We start from the raw sequence: 18,236 nt of genomic DNA on the forward strand, positions 1-18,236 counted from the left end.
CTTTGCAATATAAAGTGCTATATATTTTAGCATTACTACATTACATCTTACATTATGAATACACACATTATGCACGTGTATATTTTCAATATATTTCTTTTTGAATGCATTAACAGAATGCAACTCTGTCCATAAGGATCTGTGTGCATAGAATTTATTAGAGCTTTAGCAGTTTCCCAACAAATAATAAGGCCTCATATTAGCTGGTGGTTGCAGTGCAGATGGGGATTGTGCATTGGGCGCAAAGCCTTTTACAATATAAACATTTCCCTCTTAATGAGCTTCGGCCTTAAATGAGATGAAATCAGGAACATTGCTCCATTTTAAGTGCCATTTATTTATCAATGTCCAGTAAAAATGCTTCTACGTCCTCTTATTCTTGTGTATCTGTCAGTAAGCATGGAGCAGAACAGGTGACTAATCCCTGTAGACTAAAGCAAATGATTAAATCGAGACAATGTGACATGTCACCTCCTTTTCTCCTGTCAAATTAGTGCAGTTTAGCATGTTCAGCACTGTTGATTGGCAAATAGAAATATAACACTCTGCAGCTGCACCAAGTGCAAAATGCCCATAAATCCATGCAAGCATATATGCGGTATTAATAGCCTCAGTATATCAACACAGTGGTAGAAGTGATACAAGCACATGCATTGTCTTTACAACTGGACTGTGAAATGTGCCCAAGGTTCACTTCAGCTTTTTATCTTCTTATGCAGCATTCTGTCACACCATATAAATTAAAGGTAAATTCTACCAAATTTTCCAAATTTACCAAATGTCTGCATAATTAAATGGGTAAGATGTAAACAAAGTCATTCAGGGTTTTTTGATGTGAAATTTTCAGATCTAGAGAAACTTACAGAGAGGCAGATGATAGGAACCAGTCTTTACGATAGTTTTGAGATAACACTTTGGCCTAAGGCCTATTTTTTAATCCATTAATGGTGGATAGGTACATGCAGGGTGACATAAGACAAAATAGTCCCCAAAGAAAACTTGCTTTTTCAATATTTTTCCATTATCAACATTACATATAAAAACTCAGAAGCAGGTGTAGGTTGACTGGTCATTTTGGATAGTTGATAAAAAGACTATATTTGCACTGCAGACGCTGTGACCCCCCATCAAAAATCTGAATAATTAGTTCCTATCACCACCACTGTAATCAGAGTCAGTGATGTTTCACATCAAACCACTTCAAATTAATCTCAACAACTTAATTAAGCAAAAATGTAAAAAATGGTGGAATTCCCCAATCTGAACTGCTGCTTAGGGCGCCTCACTTCATGTTTAAAGTACATTTCGTTGCTAATTGAAAGTTAATCAGTTAATCTTAAAATGTGAATAATCATGCCGAATGGATATTATTTTGAATGGAATCTTAGCAGGATATTGATAAATACTGTCAAACGTGTGTAGGATGGGTTTACATAAGCCTTTATGGAGCTGTGTGTGTGTGTGTGTGTGTGTGTGTGTGTGTGTAAAGGCATGCTGTCAGCTCTCCCTATCTAATGTGGATGAGTGTGTGCTGGTTTTTGCACTTGTTCCTCTTTGCTGCGCCTCCTCTCTCTTTTATCTGTCACTTATTCCCCCTCTCTGCTTTCGTTGCGTTTCCTTGTCGCCTGACACGTTTTCTTTTCTTCTTCTTTTTTTTTTTTTCTCCAACTCTGGTGTACAGTTTGGGTCGCAATTATATATATCAACAAAGAAAAAAAGAACAAAAACAGAAATGTGCATTGGGAAGTTATTACATGTTTTAAAATTGTGGCAAAATAAACATTTGACATGTGTGCAGGTTTGCTTTGCAAGGCTGCTTGTTTGTTTGTTTGTATACAAACACACATATATGTGTGTATATATATATATATATATATATATATAGATAGATATATACAGAGAGAGAGAGAGAGAGAGAGAGAGAGAGAAAGAGAGAGAGAGAGAGAGAGAGAGAGAGAGAGAGAGAGTGGAAAACATTAGATGACAGTAAATGTGGAATTATATTGCAGTCAGAGACAACACTAGCTAAAATTAGACTGAGTTTATTTCCAGCACATGACTGATCCATATACGACTTTAAAGTCAAGTTGTACCCAGAAAAGAAGGGAGAGTTTAGTTGCAGAGCTCTACACATTTTGGGGCTTTTTGCCTTCCTTAGAAAGACAGATAAAGAAGAGAAGCCTTGTAAAAGGCTGGTAAAACCACATTGCTTCTTTGTCAGCACCTTTTCCATATGAACAGAGGAAACAGTTACAGGATAAAATCAGATTTTAACTGAAAGAAAAGCCAGATTCTCAAATCTCTGCACATTTACAGTAAGACAATAAATTGTGCTTGAAATCTACTACAGCTGCTCTCTTTAAATACTTTTTTTTTCTAGCACATTTTCGGAAAGCAACAGAAAGACTTGCAATGTAATATAGTAATAAGGCACCTGAAATCTTCCAGAACGGCTCTTTTAAGATAAATGTCATATATATATATTACCAAGACAAAAAGAAGACGTTCACTGAAGTACAAAAATATAGAAATAAGACCTTCTTAGATAATCTGATGTAATCTGTAGGTCTAAAGATGGTGCCATTTAAAATCAGATTAATGCAAGTGAGTGCCAGCTCCTAATTAAATTATTCACATCGTTTAAGAGACCCGTTTAGAGCTGAGATGAAAAAGTAACTTGGTCTTTTTTCTTCTTCTTCTTTTTTTAAGACTGCCCTAAAAAGTTTGAACGTCAGCTATTAAGGCTCTAAATTGCAGTGCTGGCTCAACAAAGCACTTTAAGTGGGACTTTCTGTGTACCGTGTTCTGACTCACTGTGTGAAGTGCGCCGCCCTCCAGCGGTCACTGCTAGAACCGCAGGCTCGTGTAGGAGTATTTCTGAAAAGCCAAAATCAAACTGCAACAGCGTTTCTGCTTTTCTCAAATTCCCCTCCACGTTTTCGGTTTTTTTTCCCGTGTTTGAAACGATTAATTAACACTCGCAAACAGAGCGGGAAAGACCAAATTGGCGCCGCATTTTATTATAGCTGAGAGATTTTTTTCTCCTCTTTCGCTTATATTCTGCTGTTTATTCTTTATTTCTGCAGGAATATGGAACAAGACGTAGAACACATTTCGAGATGTTGTAAAAAACGCTGAGGCAACTTTAAATGAGTTAATGAGATGGATAATAGCTATGAATGCATTTGTTCAACTGACGTGACATTTTACAGGTTTACCACACACACATACACACACACACACACACACACACACACACACACACACACACACATATATATATATATATATATATATATATATATATATACATATATATATATATATATATATATACCACCAACAGTATGGTCCATGACCACTAATAATACCTATAAATAACAAATAGGTCTGAATGTACTACTGTAATCATGACGGATAACAAACACACTTTTCCCTAGCACTGACACAAAAGGCCCACAGTGCATGTCAACGCATGGCAGCACATTAGCCAAATCCTTTTCTTTCTCTCTCTTTTTTTTCATATGTGGATATTTTACGCGTGATGCATTAATGCCCCCCTTCATGCGATGCTGTCTGCCTCCGTCAGTTTGGGGCTCCTATTCTGCATTTCTTCCCCAATCCAAATCAAATCTCTTTCATTTTTTTTTTCTTGGCCTGTCAAGCCTCCAATTTGGTGAAGGGGGGAAAAAAGGAGGTCACGGTGCGCCTGGAGGGATGAGGGGCAGCTGCTCGGCGACCAGCTCTAACGCCACACCTTCAGTTTCCTTTCCGAAGGCATGCATCCTTTAGAGCCATTCACAGGCCATAATGGTGTGGAGAGAGGTGCAGCATCAGCTTATAGCACTGCAGCATCCAGAAAAAGACTCACAACTGCATTATTACTGTATTCAGTCAGTAATTGAATGCTTTATTGTTGGACTTGGTTGCTTTGTAAAGAAATTCTGAACATTGTAATGGTTCTGTATAAGTAAAAAATATAATTATTTTTATTTATTGGAGTGACATTAAAAGAATTTAAAGTCCTTTTTAATGACTCCTTACAACTGGATCATATTATAGAGGATAGTGTAGCAAATAAAAGATGAACTGAGCCATTTTTCTTATTTAATTCCCTGAATGCCAAGTCTTTATCTCTCTTACTGAGAGATATAAACCCAGGCTGGTGGGATCGGAGCCTAAAGCTGCTGGCCTTCATTTCCACATCAGTTTAACTGCCTTATCATTTTAAATAAACACCACAAATCAAATTAATGATAACAAATGTGACAAAATCCACTGTGACAGTAATGCTTTGCTGTCCTGAATTACACACTAGATAATAACACAGCACCACTTGTCCGCCCAAGTGTGGCAGATACAACTCTTAACATCCCCAGCACTAATTATGTCTCAATTTAAAACGGGCAAACTAGTGTATAATTCAGTAATTGAGTGATTCCAGTCTTTTCTGCCCTTGTGCCTTTAGGGCAGTGTGTGATTAGGACCTGTCAGCTGCTGGAGTGAACCTGAAGCAACCGAGCGTGCAGGCCTACATGACCTGCTATTGTTAAGGCTTGTCAACATATTCACTTTAATTCCCTGCAGTCATTTCAGAATTGCAGCTTTAGAAAAAGAGGGACTGTGGTGGGGCGGGGGAAGCGGGTGGGGGGAGAGGTGTACTAATTGAAAAACAATTGGCATTTTATATTCTGAGAAAAGCGTATTAATTAATAGCCTTCATGCACATGATGCCTCAAGCTTCTTTTTTTTGGTTTCCTTTGTGAAAAAATGCCCATTTAACATAATTTGAAGAGAATTAACAAGTTCATTTCTCATTAACCTTTAAGCTAAATTACTGGACAATATGCCATTTTATTAGAGTCCAAGCCATATTGTGGTTAAGTGTGGCAAATGTGGTTCTGCATGTTTAAGATGCAGTGAATCTGATCCTTGGCTCTGCTGTGTTGGTTCAGACCGGACATTGCGCAGCACTGCCCACTGAGCCTGGCTTTAGTAGCTGACTCAAGTCAAGCAGCATTGATCTAATTGCACGTGACGTGGGCAGAAGCATATTTTCTGGAGGACCAAAACGGTGCATCCCAAACAGGTTTCATCCTTGTCAAAATGTATTGATTTCTGGCCTTTTGTGGAGCGGTTGATGTCTCTCTTTGCTGGGCGGATGTGGTCAGCAGGAACGGCTCGATGTAAGCAGGTTCAAATCGTGGGCTGGCCTTACACACAAACACACACACACACACACACACACACACACACATACACACACACATACACACTTCCTCTAATGAGACTCAACACATCACACCACTAGAAAGAAAAATGTGCGTATACGTATATATAATTAAATACAGGAGAAGGAAAAATACGTTCAAGGAACAGGATTCTATTCTAACTAATTTTGGAGCATTTCTATTGGTCCACTCATCAAATTCAAGACATTTATATATGCCCAGTCTGACATATTGGGGAAAAAAAAAAACTTTCGCACAGGCCATATTTTATATTTTTCCCCAATATGTTAAATTAAGCATATTAAACAGTAACTGTGCATTAAAGTCTGTGTTAACTTATTATCACTTAGGAAATCAACAAAACATATAATTTGACCAAGTGTGTCCAATCTTATGCATACAAGTAAATACAATATATAATAATAATAATAATAATAATAATGGATATGAGGCATAATAAAGATGATGATAATTGTCAATATTATTAATAGACTGATATTAATAATAAGATTAAGGGTTATAATAATTAAGTATTGATTAAGTCAAAACAGATATTGGGTGATAACATATATATATATATATATATGTATGTATGTATATATATATATATATATATATATATATATATATATATATATATACTTGTAATGTCCTTACCAGACAAATAGACTCCTATTCTCAGGTTGTATCATCAAGAACAGTAACCTCATACATGTTTTACCTTTAACATACGCACACACACTCGGTCTTCCTGAAACACATCCCCCACACACCCCTATAGTACTCTTACATGCATGTTGGATCATCGTGGCCTTTTAAGTGGGGGTTGTGGAGGGGCAGGAGCTGGGCAGCGAAGAAAGAGGAGAGGGAGAGAGAAAGAGACAAAAAAAGAGCGAGTGGGCGACTACGAAGGTGATGAATTTCTCTCAGCCACAATCAGTGCACCTGGGTTTCCTTTGGTGTATCCAGAGGTAAATAATTGATGTGGGGATAAAAGCGTTAGTGGAGGGAGTAAGACAGGCAGACAGGCATGAGGGGGCTGAAAGCCTGACCATAGCCCACCACACCCCCCTCCACCTCAAACCCCCTGATCCAATGCCCACGCCAAGCCCCCACCCCCTCCACCCCCCTCCACCTCCGTCCCTCCTGAGCCTGGCCCCTTGCCGTTTGGTGGCCCCTCGTGCCGCCCCGTCGGACCGGCTCTTGAAGTGCAAATCTGTGTTCTGACTTGTTCCTGGTTGCTGTCAGCATGCTTTCCTCTTGTCAGTGGCGATTGACTTGGGGCTCGTCTCACCCTTGTGCTGCGAGTGTGTAGCGGGATCATTGACAGGCCAGTGACACTGCCCAACCGGATAATGGAAACCTATTGATTTTTTTTTTCACTCTCTATCTCTCTTTTCCTGTCTTTTTTTCTTTCTTTCCTTTTTTTCAGCGCGGGACCTTGCACTTTTCAGAGTGACCAGCCGCAAAAGCAAAGAGGCTGCGGTCGACGGCCCTGATCTCTGGGTCACTCCTGCCACATGAGAGGTGGTGGTGGGGGGGGTGACAAAACAAGATTCAGACCTTAAAAGAAAAAAGAAAGAGGAAAAAAGAAAGGCAAGAAGAGAGACCAAAAAAAGTGCCCATCAATCAATCAACAGTTTCTCTTGGTGTTGGTGTCAGGTCCACCTGAGACACTGTGGTTAAGAGACAATGCTAAGTTGAGATAAAACCGCTCGCTCTCCTCCCCGAAGCCCCGGCCTGTCTTTGTCACTACCTCTCCAATAAAATATTAAGGATGTGCTTATGCGCCGGAGGGCATTTTTAATTAGCACCTAAGGTTATACTATTAATATGAAACAACCGAAGCCTCTCCTTTTCTTATGCTTTCTGGAGGTTCGATTTAACAAATAAAATACAGCGATTAAAGGCGAACACATAGCTTACCTCCTCTCTCGTTTTACAATGCCAACTCATTATCCCCTCACCGCTCCCATTAAGCATGCTCTCTCCGTGGCGCTTCCCCCTTTCCACATGGAGAAGGGATGACACATCTATACAGTTTTAATAGAGGAATCTCCTGAGAGCGGGCCTCTTTGATTCGCTGCCTAATGATAAGCATGCGCTGGTCTGTCAGCAGCCTAGCCCCTGTGGCAGATGGCTGGTGTGGATCTTACACTTAGATACACATTTCTTTATGTCCCTGCCGCCCCCTCAATCCACCCCCCATTCATAATGCTGCCAATAGAATAATGGGGGAAAAAATGCAATCCTGGTCATGGTTAGCTCAATCTCATTATAATCCCTCGTTTTTTATTCATTCTGCCCCTCGGGATGCTGTCTGCCCACCACGCGGCTTCCATACTTGCTGGGGAGAGAGGCCCTTTTGATTCAGCCAGGAGCACCTAATGAAGTCACAGAGAGATACAATTACTTCCCAAAGCAGGGGCATTAATGTACTCCAAATTCCCTCTGGAGGAACGTGATGACAATTGGTTTGTACAGCTTTGATCGCCTGTCTAAGCCCTGCCCAGGACAAACTGCAGGGTCGCCCCTTCCCCGACACCCCTCCACCCCGCCCCCTCACAGGCACGGGATTGACCAACACTCGTGGACCAGCCACAGTCTCTGTATCAGAGCTGCTATTCCACTACAGACAGAACCAGCCATCTAGATGGAGAGGATTACTGATTACATAACAGTGAGATGGCTTTTTCACTGGAAACAAACTTTACCCACAAAGAAAGAGATAAGTGTAAAGATGGAAAAAAAATATGTACACTTAAAGAGCAATGCACTGAATTTACTTGATTTTAATGTGTACAACATTTCTGCCTGAATAAAAAAAAGATCAGAAGAATTACTGCCAAAAGTAAATGAAAGACATAAATGTGTTTATGTAATGCAGTTTATTTGCATGTAGGGCTGGGTATCAAAATTTTGTATTTTTACAGTACCAACCGAATTACTTCAATACTACCGTGTATAAACAATTTCCATGTCACCCAATATCAAATTTCAGTACCTAGGCAGTCAGTCTTGTCAGCGTCAGCAAGCCAATAAGTATGCTTGTTCACCAATCTAGACCAGTGATAACATATACACACATATAAACAGAATGTCTAAATTACTTTCTGTTTATACGTTCAACATCAGCACTTCTTCATTAGTTTGCATTCCATTGCCGTTAGTAAACACAGTGGATACAAAAAGTCTACATACCCTTACTGAAGCCAGAAATTAACATACATTATATTTTTCCATCTTCAATGAGAACAGAAAAAATATTAAGGGAAAAAATAAAAATATTAACCTGCAATATCCTGGTTGCCTGAGTGTGTACATTATTTAACAATGGAAGCTTTAGCTGTGTTCATATTTAACCAGTTACGTTCGAAATCATGTGCAAAGATAAGAAGCACACCTACCATCAATAAAAACATTGTTGATAAACTCCAGGTACTGGTCACATAAAAAAGATTTTTCTAAAGAAAAGATCATCCATGTTCATTTAAAGTTTGCAAAAACCACATTTAATTACCTGAAACCATCCAATGAGACAAAATGTTTTTGGTCTGAATTCTAAAAGATATATTTGGTGCAACAAATGTGAAGCATGATGGTGAGAACATCATGATTTAGGGCTGCTTCTCTTCAGCAGGGATAGGAACGACATTAAAAATAGATAGGATGACAACATCAAGATCTTTTGGCGTAAAACCTGCTAGAGGCTCCCCTTTGACATGATAATGATCCAAAGCCCACATCCAAGTCAAGAAATTGCTTCATAAAAAGAAAATGCTGTAATAAATGCAAAAGGCAGGTAGGGTGTGCACACTTATGCAAATAGGGTACTGTAAGATTTTCTTTATTTTTTAACATTTTTCCTAACAATCATCTATTTGTTTTTCTCCTGAACTCTGTTGCAACGTCCCATTAAAGATGGAAAAATGTCTGACAATTTATCTTAATTTCTGACTTTACAAAAACCAATAAGGGTGATTTCAATAAGGGTGTATTGACTTTTTTTTATCCTTAGTATTCCCGATTCCAGCATCTTACACTCACTGATGATTTAAGCCACAACCACTTTTAGTTCGCTATGTAAAAGAAGGTATCAAAAAGCATCCTTTACGTATTGGTACTGCTATTAGTATTGAAAAGATCCCCAGTCTTCATGTGCAAATGGTGTACACATCTAGTGAAGTATATTCAATGCATTACTTTTTTCAGTGTATAGAAATAGGAATAATACAAATCTACACAATTGCACATTTGAGATCATTTAATTTATTATTTCTGGATAGTAATTAAGCCTAAAAAGCCTGATGCTTGGCAATGTGCTATTGCACTGACCTTACAAACTAATCGCACAGTTCAATAGTTTATAAGTGTTAACCCCTTAAACCCTAAATACATAATTTTTATATTAGCTTCATATTAGTTATCAAATTTACAGTAGGTATTGAATAATAAGCCTTAAAATTAATAACCAAGTAACAAGTCTAGGGTTCAGGGGGTTAATGCTACATGAATGTGCTCCAATTATAGAAAAGCAGATAAACACTTCCTTTGGATTCAGCCTGTGTGTGTAGAATCTCTTAAGAGGTCCAAAATGCACATATAAAATTGTTCGTAAATAGTTTTATTTACCACAGAAAGATGGATACATGGTAACTGTTTCTCTCTCTACACCCTAAAGTAAGGGATGGCTAGTAGAACGCTTCATCGAGCTGTCGAAATGATCAAACGCAGACCTTCTGAGTGGCACATCTAACATATGAGCACCGTAAATGATGATTCCACTGAAACCACCTTGTCAATTTGATTTCAGTATTAGCTATGCCATAAGCAGTGTCTACAGGAGTTACAGCAGTGTGCAAGAGTATCACAGAACAGTGTGCTTCCAACTTATCTAAGCACTTTAAATGAGCTTAAATCAGGAGCTGAGTATTGCATTATTCTTATATACTCCATTTGGGATTTATCTGTCAGCAAAGGTTGGGAAAAACAACATCCACTGTGGAGTTTTTAGTTCATTTGTTCAAAAGTGTCCTTAAAAACGCTAAAATGAGTGGCACTAGAGCCCCCTTATCATGTCCGAGGTTGCATAAGAACGTCCAGGAGAAGTCTTACCAGTAAGTGTAGCACTAAGATTGTAGATGTAGTTCAAAAATAGGTTGTATCGTTCGTCCTCTGAGTAAATATTCATGTCAGTACAGTATTATATTATTCTAATAATTTACCAATGTGTCCTTGCCAGGCTTTACATGTGATGTAAATGGCATGCCATGTCTAAGGAGGCAGGATATAAAAATAACAGAAGTAAAGAGCAGAGAATAAATGATCCATGTGCAATATAAGAAAATCTCTTTCTTTCTCTATTTCTCTCTCTGTATATAGTTCTAATATATATTTTTCTTAGATTCTTACAGATAAATTTATGTAGAATATGCTTTGTTTACATAGCTCTGCTTATGTACATGTGCAGGACAGGAAAATAACAGTAAAGTGAACAGAGCAGGCGTGTAAACGTGGCTTTAGGAGAGCCCCTGAGCGAGCTGGGGAAAGGGCAGAGAGTCCAGAGACGGGTCACACAGCTCCTCACACACAGCCGTTACCTCCACCATACTTGCCCCTGTGCCCGGGACACTGGTGTGCATGAGGTGTCTCTGCAGGTGCTTAACCCAGTCCTCCTGCACAGACTGTGGGCCCTGGAAGACTAGATCACAGAACCTAAAACAAGAAAGGGAAGAGAGAGAGAGGGAGAAAGAGAGAGCATAAGAAAGTAGGAGGGACAGAAAGAAAGTGAAAGAGAATAAGTGAAAGGGAATAAAGAATCAGGCAGGATATTACTTACAAGGCATTTTTCTTAGCATTAGCTTACATTAAGACAAACACAGTAACAAGTAAGTAAATACAGTAACGGTGGTAAGAAGAAAGCAGCAAGACAACTGATGGCCGCAACATGACCAGTTACCTGGTAAAAATGAATAGCCATGTAACCGTAAATATCATCGTCATTTGAAAACATTTTTTTTTTGGTTGCTGTTTTTAAACACCATTTGAAAACATGAGCTACAGTTTACAATGACAGAACATTGAATGGCAAATGGTCCAATACAAATACTTCAAAATATCCTGAAATAATATCTTATTACACTCATGAACATTAACCGCTGACAATACCTGACTTATTACATATTAAGGCTTATTATTCAGTAACTACAGGAACTACAATGAGAACTTGAGCTGAGCTACTCTTAGGTTACAGAAGTGTATGTAATAAAATTTGGGCCTGCCATTTAAGAGGTAAAATTGAACTATATCGTTCAATTTTACCTCTTAAATGGCAGGCCCAAATTTTATATTTCAGGACAGATTTGTTACATGATTAAATCAGATTTTTTTTATTTCCCTTCTGATCCAGCATTTTCTATGGATACTAGTCTGATACTGCATAGATATCGATATCTTTAATCTCTTTAGATCTTTTCTCAGAATTGTTAACTTTATAAAATATATATATATGTCCTGAAATAGCACATACTCGCACTGTGTTATGTGCTTCAATTAATAAAGGCTCATTTTAAAGCTTTACAGTTTTTGAAGAAAAAATAATGGCAAGACAATGGCATGGCGAGTGCCAAGACTCAAGGTTTTAATACATTAGAAAAATTTATAAAAATATATTAGAAAAAGTATCATGCCATTTCTAGTACATGAATAGATACATAAATATTTACATATAAATTTAAAAAAGGAAGGAGTGTGGGAGTAATCAGGGCAGTGCTGAGTGTGTAAGGAAGTGCTGGAGTGTTTGAGTGGGGTAAAGTACCTGCAGGTCAGTCTGTAGATCACTTCAGATGCTGTGTGTGGAGAGGGAAACTCCTTCCTCTTTGGCCCGGGCCTTGATCGAGGCCGGATCTGATTACAGTTATATGCTGCAAAACACACAGTCTAATAAAAACGGAGTCTGGTGTGTAAATCTATTAGACTAAACTACAGTTTAACAAAATTAATAAAAGTGTAAAGGGGACTTCTAACAATCATGCAAGACCTCACAGACCACCAACACTGCCACTATCAGATAAGACAATACGTAAAGCTTAAATCTTTGAGAGTAAGGGGAAAATCAAGCTCCACTCTTGTATCAGATCGGAAAAAATCTAAACATTTGTTTCTGTTCTTCAACTGTGAAAAACAACTTGCATTTCCATGAGAAGCAGAAAGTGCAACCAACTTCTAAGACTGAACTTTGGAGATGAGGAAAAATATCCCTGCAGATTTCTTTAAAAACCTGAAAGCAAGAAGTTGTAATAAAGGAAGTTGAAATAAAGGTATTTTGAGTGTTTTTTGTGTGTTTGTATTTTTTGTGGAAACAAAAAACACTCAAAATATTGATATTACATGAGGCTTCCATGTAATTACCTGTTAAATATGTGTTTTCTGCTTTTTTCCTGATGCTTAATGGTCATTCTCACTGGAAATTAGGTAAACAAAGGCTGGTCCCTGACTTTTGCCTTTTTTTCCAAGTGAATAATATACACATTGTTCCAGAAGAGATAATGATCAGAATCACACTTTAACTTCTTTAACTACACAGATACTAAGATAACTAACTACTACTCACTAACAGTGGCTGCTACACAGCTCAGAACCAGTTCAAATAAATCAGACAGAAAACCTACACGTTCCCTCTAGCAGTGCGATCCTCTTCCTGCGTGCATAAGCTCGAAGGTGATTGGACAGGCTGACAGCGCTGTGGAAAGTTGCATTGCAGTGGATGCAAATCTTCTTATTAATTTCAAACTTTTCTGCAAAAAGGAGACAAACATATTGACTAGTAATTAACAGACAGATTAAGTGACTTCATTACAGTACATGAAAACACAGACCTCTACTAATATCTGGATAATGTATTCGGATTAACATATGTCAAATATAAAAGTATATTTAGAACACTTCAGGGGTTAACATGGTGTTGGTGTGAGTACGTGTGTGTGTGTGTGTGTGAGTAAGGGCAACATTTTGCACACATCACCAGCTTGAAGGAAATAAAGCTGTGATTCCCTCAGAGTCTTCACCCTCTCGCTCCATCTGTTGTCAAATCTTTAAGCTCACTTTTGCATCGTTGAGAACAATGTTTATCAAAATACACTCCACATGGTTTGTTTTTATTTTGACAGCGGGAGAATGAAAATGTTCAGGAATAATTTCGCCCCCGCTGAGACATGACAGGCGGAATCAGAGGAAAAAAAAGTTTTGCGGAAGCAGATCATACATCATGCTGAATTCAATTTCGAGATGTGCTCCAATATATACATGGCATCTACTTTGTAATCAAGCATTTCACTGTGCAAACAAACTGACGGATCCATCATGGTCTGATGGATGGATGACTGAATGGACGTAAGAAAAGGAAAAGTATATGCTATGTTGTGTGAAAACTGCAACAGCTTCCAGTCATTTCACACCAAATCGAGAAAAACATCTGCTACCTAGGCTTGTTTTTCCATGACAAGACACCAAAGGTTATTTAAATTACCTGCGAATTGTTTTACTGACAATTACACGCAACAAACCAACAGATGTCTCAGTTAATTACCTAAATATCTTAAAGCGCAAATATTTTATTCCTTCCTCGTCACCGTCTTGCTTGATTAAAAAGCGAAACATGTCAACTTTTGCCAAAAATGTCCATCTGAAAAACTGTGCTGAGGAGCTTTAATAAGCCTGTTTAAGTATTCAAATTTCTACAATTCTAGCAGACTGTTTGAACTTCCTGCCAAGGCTGTCAGGGCCCCACCTCCAAGTACTACACTCAGGCAGAACAGCGAGCTATAAACTTGATAAAAATGAACGCACGTGAACCATCAAAAAAGCGGCAGGGCGAACAAAATTAAGACGGACACCCCGAACAGAAGAACGCGATTTTAAATCTCCGCTAACATTTTCTCCGCTAATGCGGCTCAAACTCTTTATTTGGATAGACATGAAACAAAGGTGTGTAAACACAGCTGATGCGTTTCCAGCGTCACATCAAAGAACGCTGCGGCTTTTACATTTGAATTTCAAAGCCACTTCGGATGACACTCATTCTTTTTCATATTCGCGTTACAATAAATCAGCGGGTAGAGAGGCGTTTTTTCCCCCCTCTTTTCCACTGCACTCTCTGCCTCTCCCTCTCTCACTTTTTCCTTCGATGGCTTCCAGAGGCGTCTCCAGACTTCAAGGTTGCAGAGAGAGCATGGGTGCTTTACGGAGAGCGAGGTGTCTGCCATACATATTTAATAGCACAGCGTATGATTGAAATTGGGTGGTTGAACATGAGCGACTGTAAATAATGAAAGCAGCGGAGGTGGAAAAAACACACAAAACAGCAATGAAACAAGGTTTTGTACTAGTGCTACATATTTATCATCAATGCGAGCGCTCTGCTGTACACACGGGCTGTAAATCTCCTCGATTAGTGCCGCAGCAGTTAATCTATCTGTCATTATACGCCATCACAGAGGCCCCCCAGCGTAACGCAATACCTACATGGTTACGACTATGTTATAAGAATAAATAACGTTCAGTGATAATCTGTGACCCAGTTTTTTTTTCAACACATCATACAATTTAGCCATCACCTGTCTGTCAAATAGCAGCCGTGAGCCTTTGATTCCACATCAGTAGAAACAAGACAGATCATACACGCGGCTGTCTGAGAAACAGAGAAACCCTCTTGTTACAGTGGCGCTGTATTCTCATTAAAAAAAACTGCTAGACACCAGCCAGAGTGATTGCTGTAAACTTCAGACCTGTTAATGTTACATGGAAAAAAGGGACAGCGGTAGACGAGGACAGTTCTCATACATCACTGATCGCAAAGAACATCCTCACATCGAGCAGCGTTTTAAAGGAAAACATACAAAGCAATGCTGTTAAACAAGACACAGACGAGTATGAAAATGAGTACAACTGTTAATTGCATGCAAACATATTATTTGATTAAGATAGAAAAGTTCATAACTGTATAGCACTTATAAAAAGACAAAGAAAAATTTCTGATAATAATTATGAGCAGATGATTCAGAAATATCACCCCTCCTCAGAGCAGGCCCAAAAAGTTCATATATTTTCTAATCATATGCGGTTATATGCTCTAAAAAAATGTAAATTCTGTCATGCTACTTGTAAGTTTAAGGTAGACAACTGCAGCTCTAATTATTCACTACTTTACATTTTTTCTAAGAGACTGAAACAAGTGTGGCAGAGACAGCGACGCATCCAGCGTGTCGTTGTGCAAGTAAGCCTACTTCACATTTGAAGTGTCGTACTGTACTGAATCTCATAACCAACCGTCTGCCTTACAGACATTCAATTAAACCCTGTACACCCTGTATTTTAAAACAGATCCCAATTACGCCTCAGGCACTGATGTCAACTGCGCTGCCATGCAAAACACCGCAAAGAATTTGAAAGTATATGAACTAATAAAGTTAATAATAAATATGAAGTAATACATACCCCCTCTTCTAATTCATAATTAAGTACTAAAGTACGCAAATTAGCCACAACTACTCAAAAGTTTCTCCTCAACTTTTTTCTTGTAAAGTTGAACCACAGCATCAGACCTTAACTCTTGGCCATCTAAGCCTCTCTGCTAGTCCTCACTTCCATTCTGCACTCTTGTAACCACATGCTATATATACAGCAGTTTCATAAGTTAATAACTCATAGTAGTTACTGGATAATAAGCCTTAAGTTTAAAAACAAAATAATGAACATAGAGTTTAAGAGGTTCTGAAAAACAGAATTACATACAAGAAATATCAATTCTTTATTGCTGTACATATACATACAGCATTTTGGAATCCTTTCATATTTGTGTTTTGGCTACAGACCACCAATACTGATGGGGACCATAGATGCTGGCCTGTTAGTGTGTGGAAGTTTAGGGGTGAGTGATTTGCCAAAACTATGCTATGACAACACTTTCAAGATGCACAATACACATCACATTCTGGCACAAAACCCCACATCAGCATAATAGCAACTGTTCAGTAGAAATAATAGAAAACATTCCTTACTTTTCATGTAAGTTAAAGTAACAAGTCTAAATTCCATTCTAAAGACCATTTCTAAATAATAAACAAAAAAGAGGATTTTTTGGGCCAACAGGGACAATATTGTTTTTAACGTGCATCAGTATTCAGTGTTTCACATCCTTAGCAGCACTGCATCCAGTTCTTTAAGACCAGCACTAAAAAGTGGCTATTCCTACTGTTTAATCTTCTCTTAAGTGATTTCTCAACACTGCTGTTGCATTTATTTGACATGTAAAGAAAATGATATAACAAAGAATAATTTGTAGATTTTTACTTAGTTTGTGTCAGTTTTCACCATTTTGAACAAGAAATGCATGAATAGGAATGTAACGCACATCAGCCTCATTTTATCATTACATAGTTTATCATTGCTATTATTATCCGATAATAAAGGCAGCTTTGTGAATCTTTTATACAGTGCAGACACACAGCAGCACACACAAAGCTCCAATTCCACATGCTAAAATTTATTACAACCAATTTGACATGGACAGTTTGACGATATTTATCGCTATCATGATAAATTACGATAAATTTGCGCCGATGATTATTCGTGAGCATGTTGAAAGAGTATTCAAAGAGAAATCAGTGAAGACTTGGTGAAGGAACATGTGTTTCGAGGATACATCTGAATTATATAATGCTGGCATCATATCATTAGTATAATGCTGATTTTGCTTTAGAGATCTAAATATTAAGCCAGACCTTCTTGTTGAGTCTGTGTGTGTAAAGAGTCTGTCTGAGTCTGTGCGTGTAACAAAGATGGATGATGTGGTCCAAAAAATTCTTGTAAAATCCCACCAAACACCTCTGACTTTTAAATGACTATTTCAGACTTTACTGGGTGGCGCACACACACTATATTTTAGCATGTTGTTTTTTTCTTCTGACTGAGTAATGTTACATCTTTTCTTTAACAAAACGCAGTGCAGTTTTAATAAAACAGTTCCTGTCCTTTAAGTAAACTGTCCTTTAAGTAAAGCTGATACTCATAATAAAGCTCATCATGATGTAGTTTAACATGATATGACATCATATCACCCACCCCGGGTGATTGTTTGTGTGTTCCTCACCTTGGCTGCAGCTGGAGCTCAGGTCCTGCAGAGGCAGGTCCTCAGAATCAGCGCTTTTGGACGATGGAACGATACAACGAGTCCTGGCTGCCTGCGAGTGACCTTTGACCTCCTCTAGCTCCGGGTCCAGTCTCTTTCTCTTAAGAAGTTCTATTAAAGTGCTTGACGAGGTTTCATTGATTACACTGATGTCCTCACTTTTCTTTCTCTTCTCACCATCTTCTGAGCGTGGCTCACTGGAAGGCCACTGATGCTGGACCTTTACAGGGACACCGGTGGGCGTCAGAAACAGACCTTCGCTGCCTGCAAACTTCTGAGAAATGAAAGGTCTGGAGAGGTGTGGTTTGGCCTGAAGAGAGTGGAGAATCTTCTGGTGCTCATTCTCATCCTGCAGAAGCTCGGTGAGGATGCAGAGGGGAGATTTGCTGACCCCTGTGATTGGCTTCCCAATCCGTTTCAAGTGCCCACGAACGTGATTGGACAGGCCAGTCTTTGTATCAAACCAGCCAAGACATAGAGGACAGGTGTGTTCTGTTTGAGACTCAGGCTTATCTGTTAAGAAATAAACAAAAAAATAATCAAGTCTGCAGATTAAAGAAAAGACTGAAAGAGAGTTCTGGAGTAAGGATGTGCATTCCGACGAATTAGAATATTTAAGTGTCCTTAAAAGTTCATCAACGGATATCCAGTTATCTGTAAGTAAGGACAATAGTATAGAGACGCTAGCTGAAGATAGTGTTAATGTTGAAGTGGGATTTTTTTTTCTGCATGTTTTGACTTTTTGACATCTATGGCCCAAATTAAGGACCTAGCTCTAAAAGTCTGGGTTCGCCACTGTATATCAATATATATATTTT

At 38.5% G+C, this 18,236-nt stretch overlaps 1 protein-coding gene across 1 annotated transcript in view; it reads right to left on the reverse strand.

The window, feature by feature from the left end:
• Positions 1 to 9,480: 9,480 nt before the first annotated feature.
• znf644b (zinc finger protein 644b) overlaps positions 9,481 to 18,236 on the reverse strand; it is a 32,448-nt gene continuing 23,692 nt past the window's right edge. Inside the window, exons 4-7 of the mRNA XM_036569457.1 lie at positions 17,380 to 17,931; positions 12,902 to 13,027; positions 12,049 to 12,154; positions 9,481 to 10,946 (exon numbers count right to left, since the gene is read on the reverse strand). Coding sequence (XP_036425350.1) covers positions 10,751 to 10,946; positions 12,049 to 12,154; positions 12,902 to 13,027; positions 17,380 to 17,931 — 980 coding nt within the window. The 3' untranslated portion in view covers positions 9,481 to 10,750. The remainder of the gene's footprint in view (positions 10,947 to 12,048; positions 12,155 to 12,901; positions 13,028 to 17,379; positions 17,932 to 18,236) is intronic.

The sequence above is a fragment of the Colossoma macropomum genome, unplaced genomic scaffold, assembly GCF_904425465.1.
Source record: "Colossoma macropomum unplaced genomic scaffold, Colossoma_macropomum, whole genome shotgun sequence".
Taxonomy (NCBI): domain Eukaryota; kingdom Metazoa; phylum Chordata; class Actinopteri; order Characiformes; family Serrasalmidae; genus Colossoma; species Colossoma macropomum.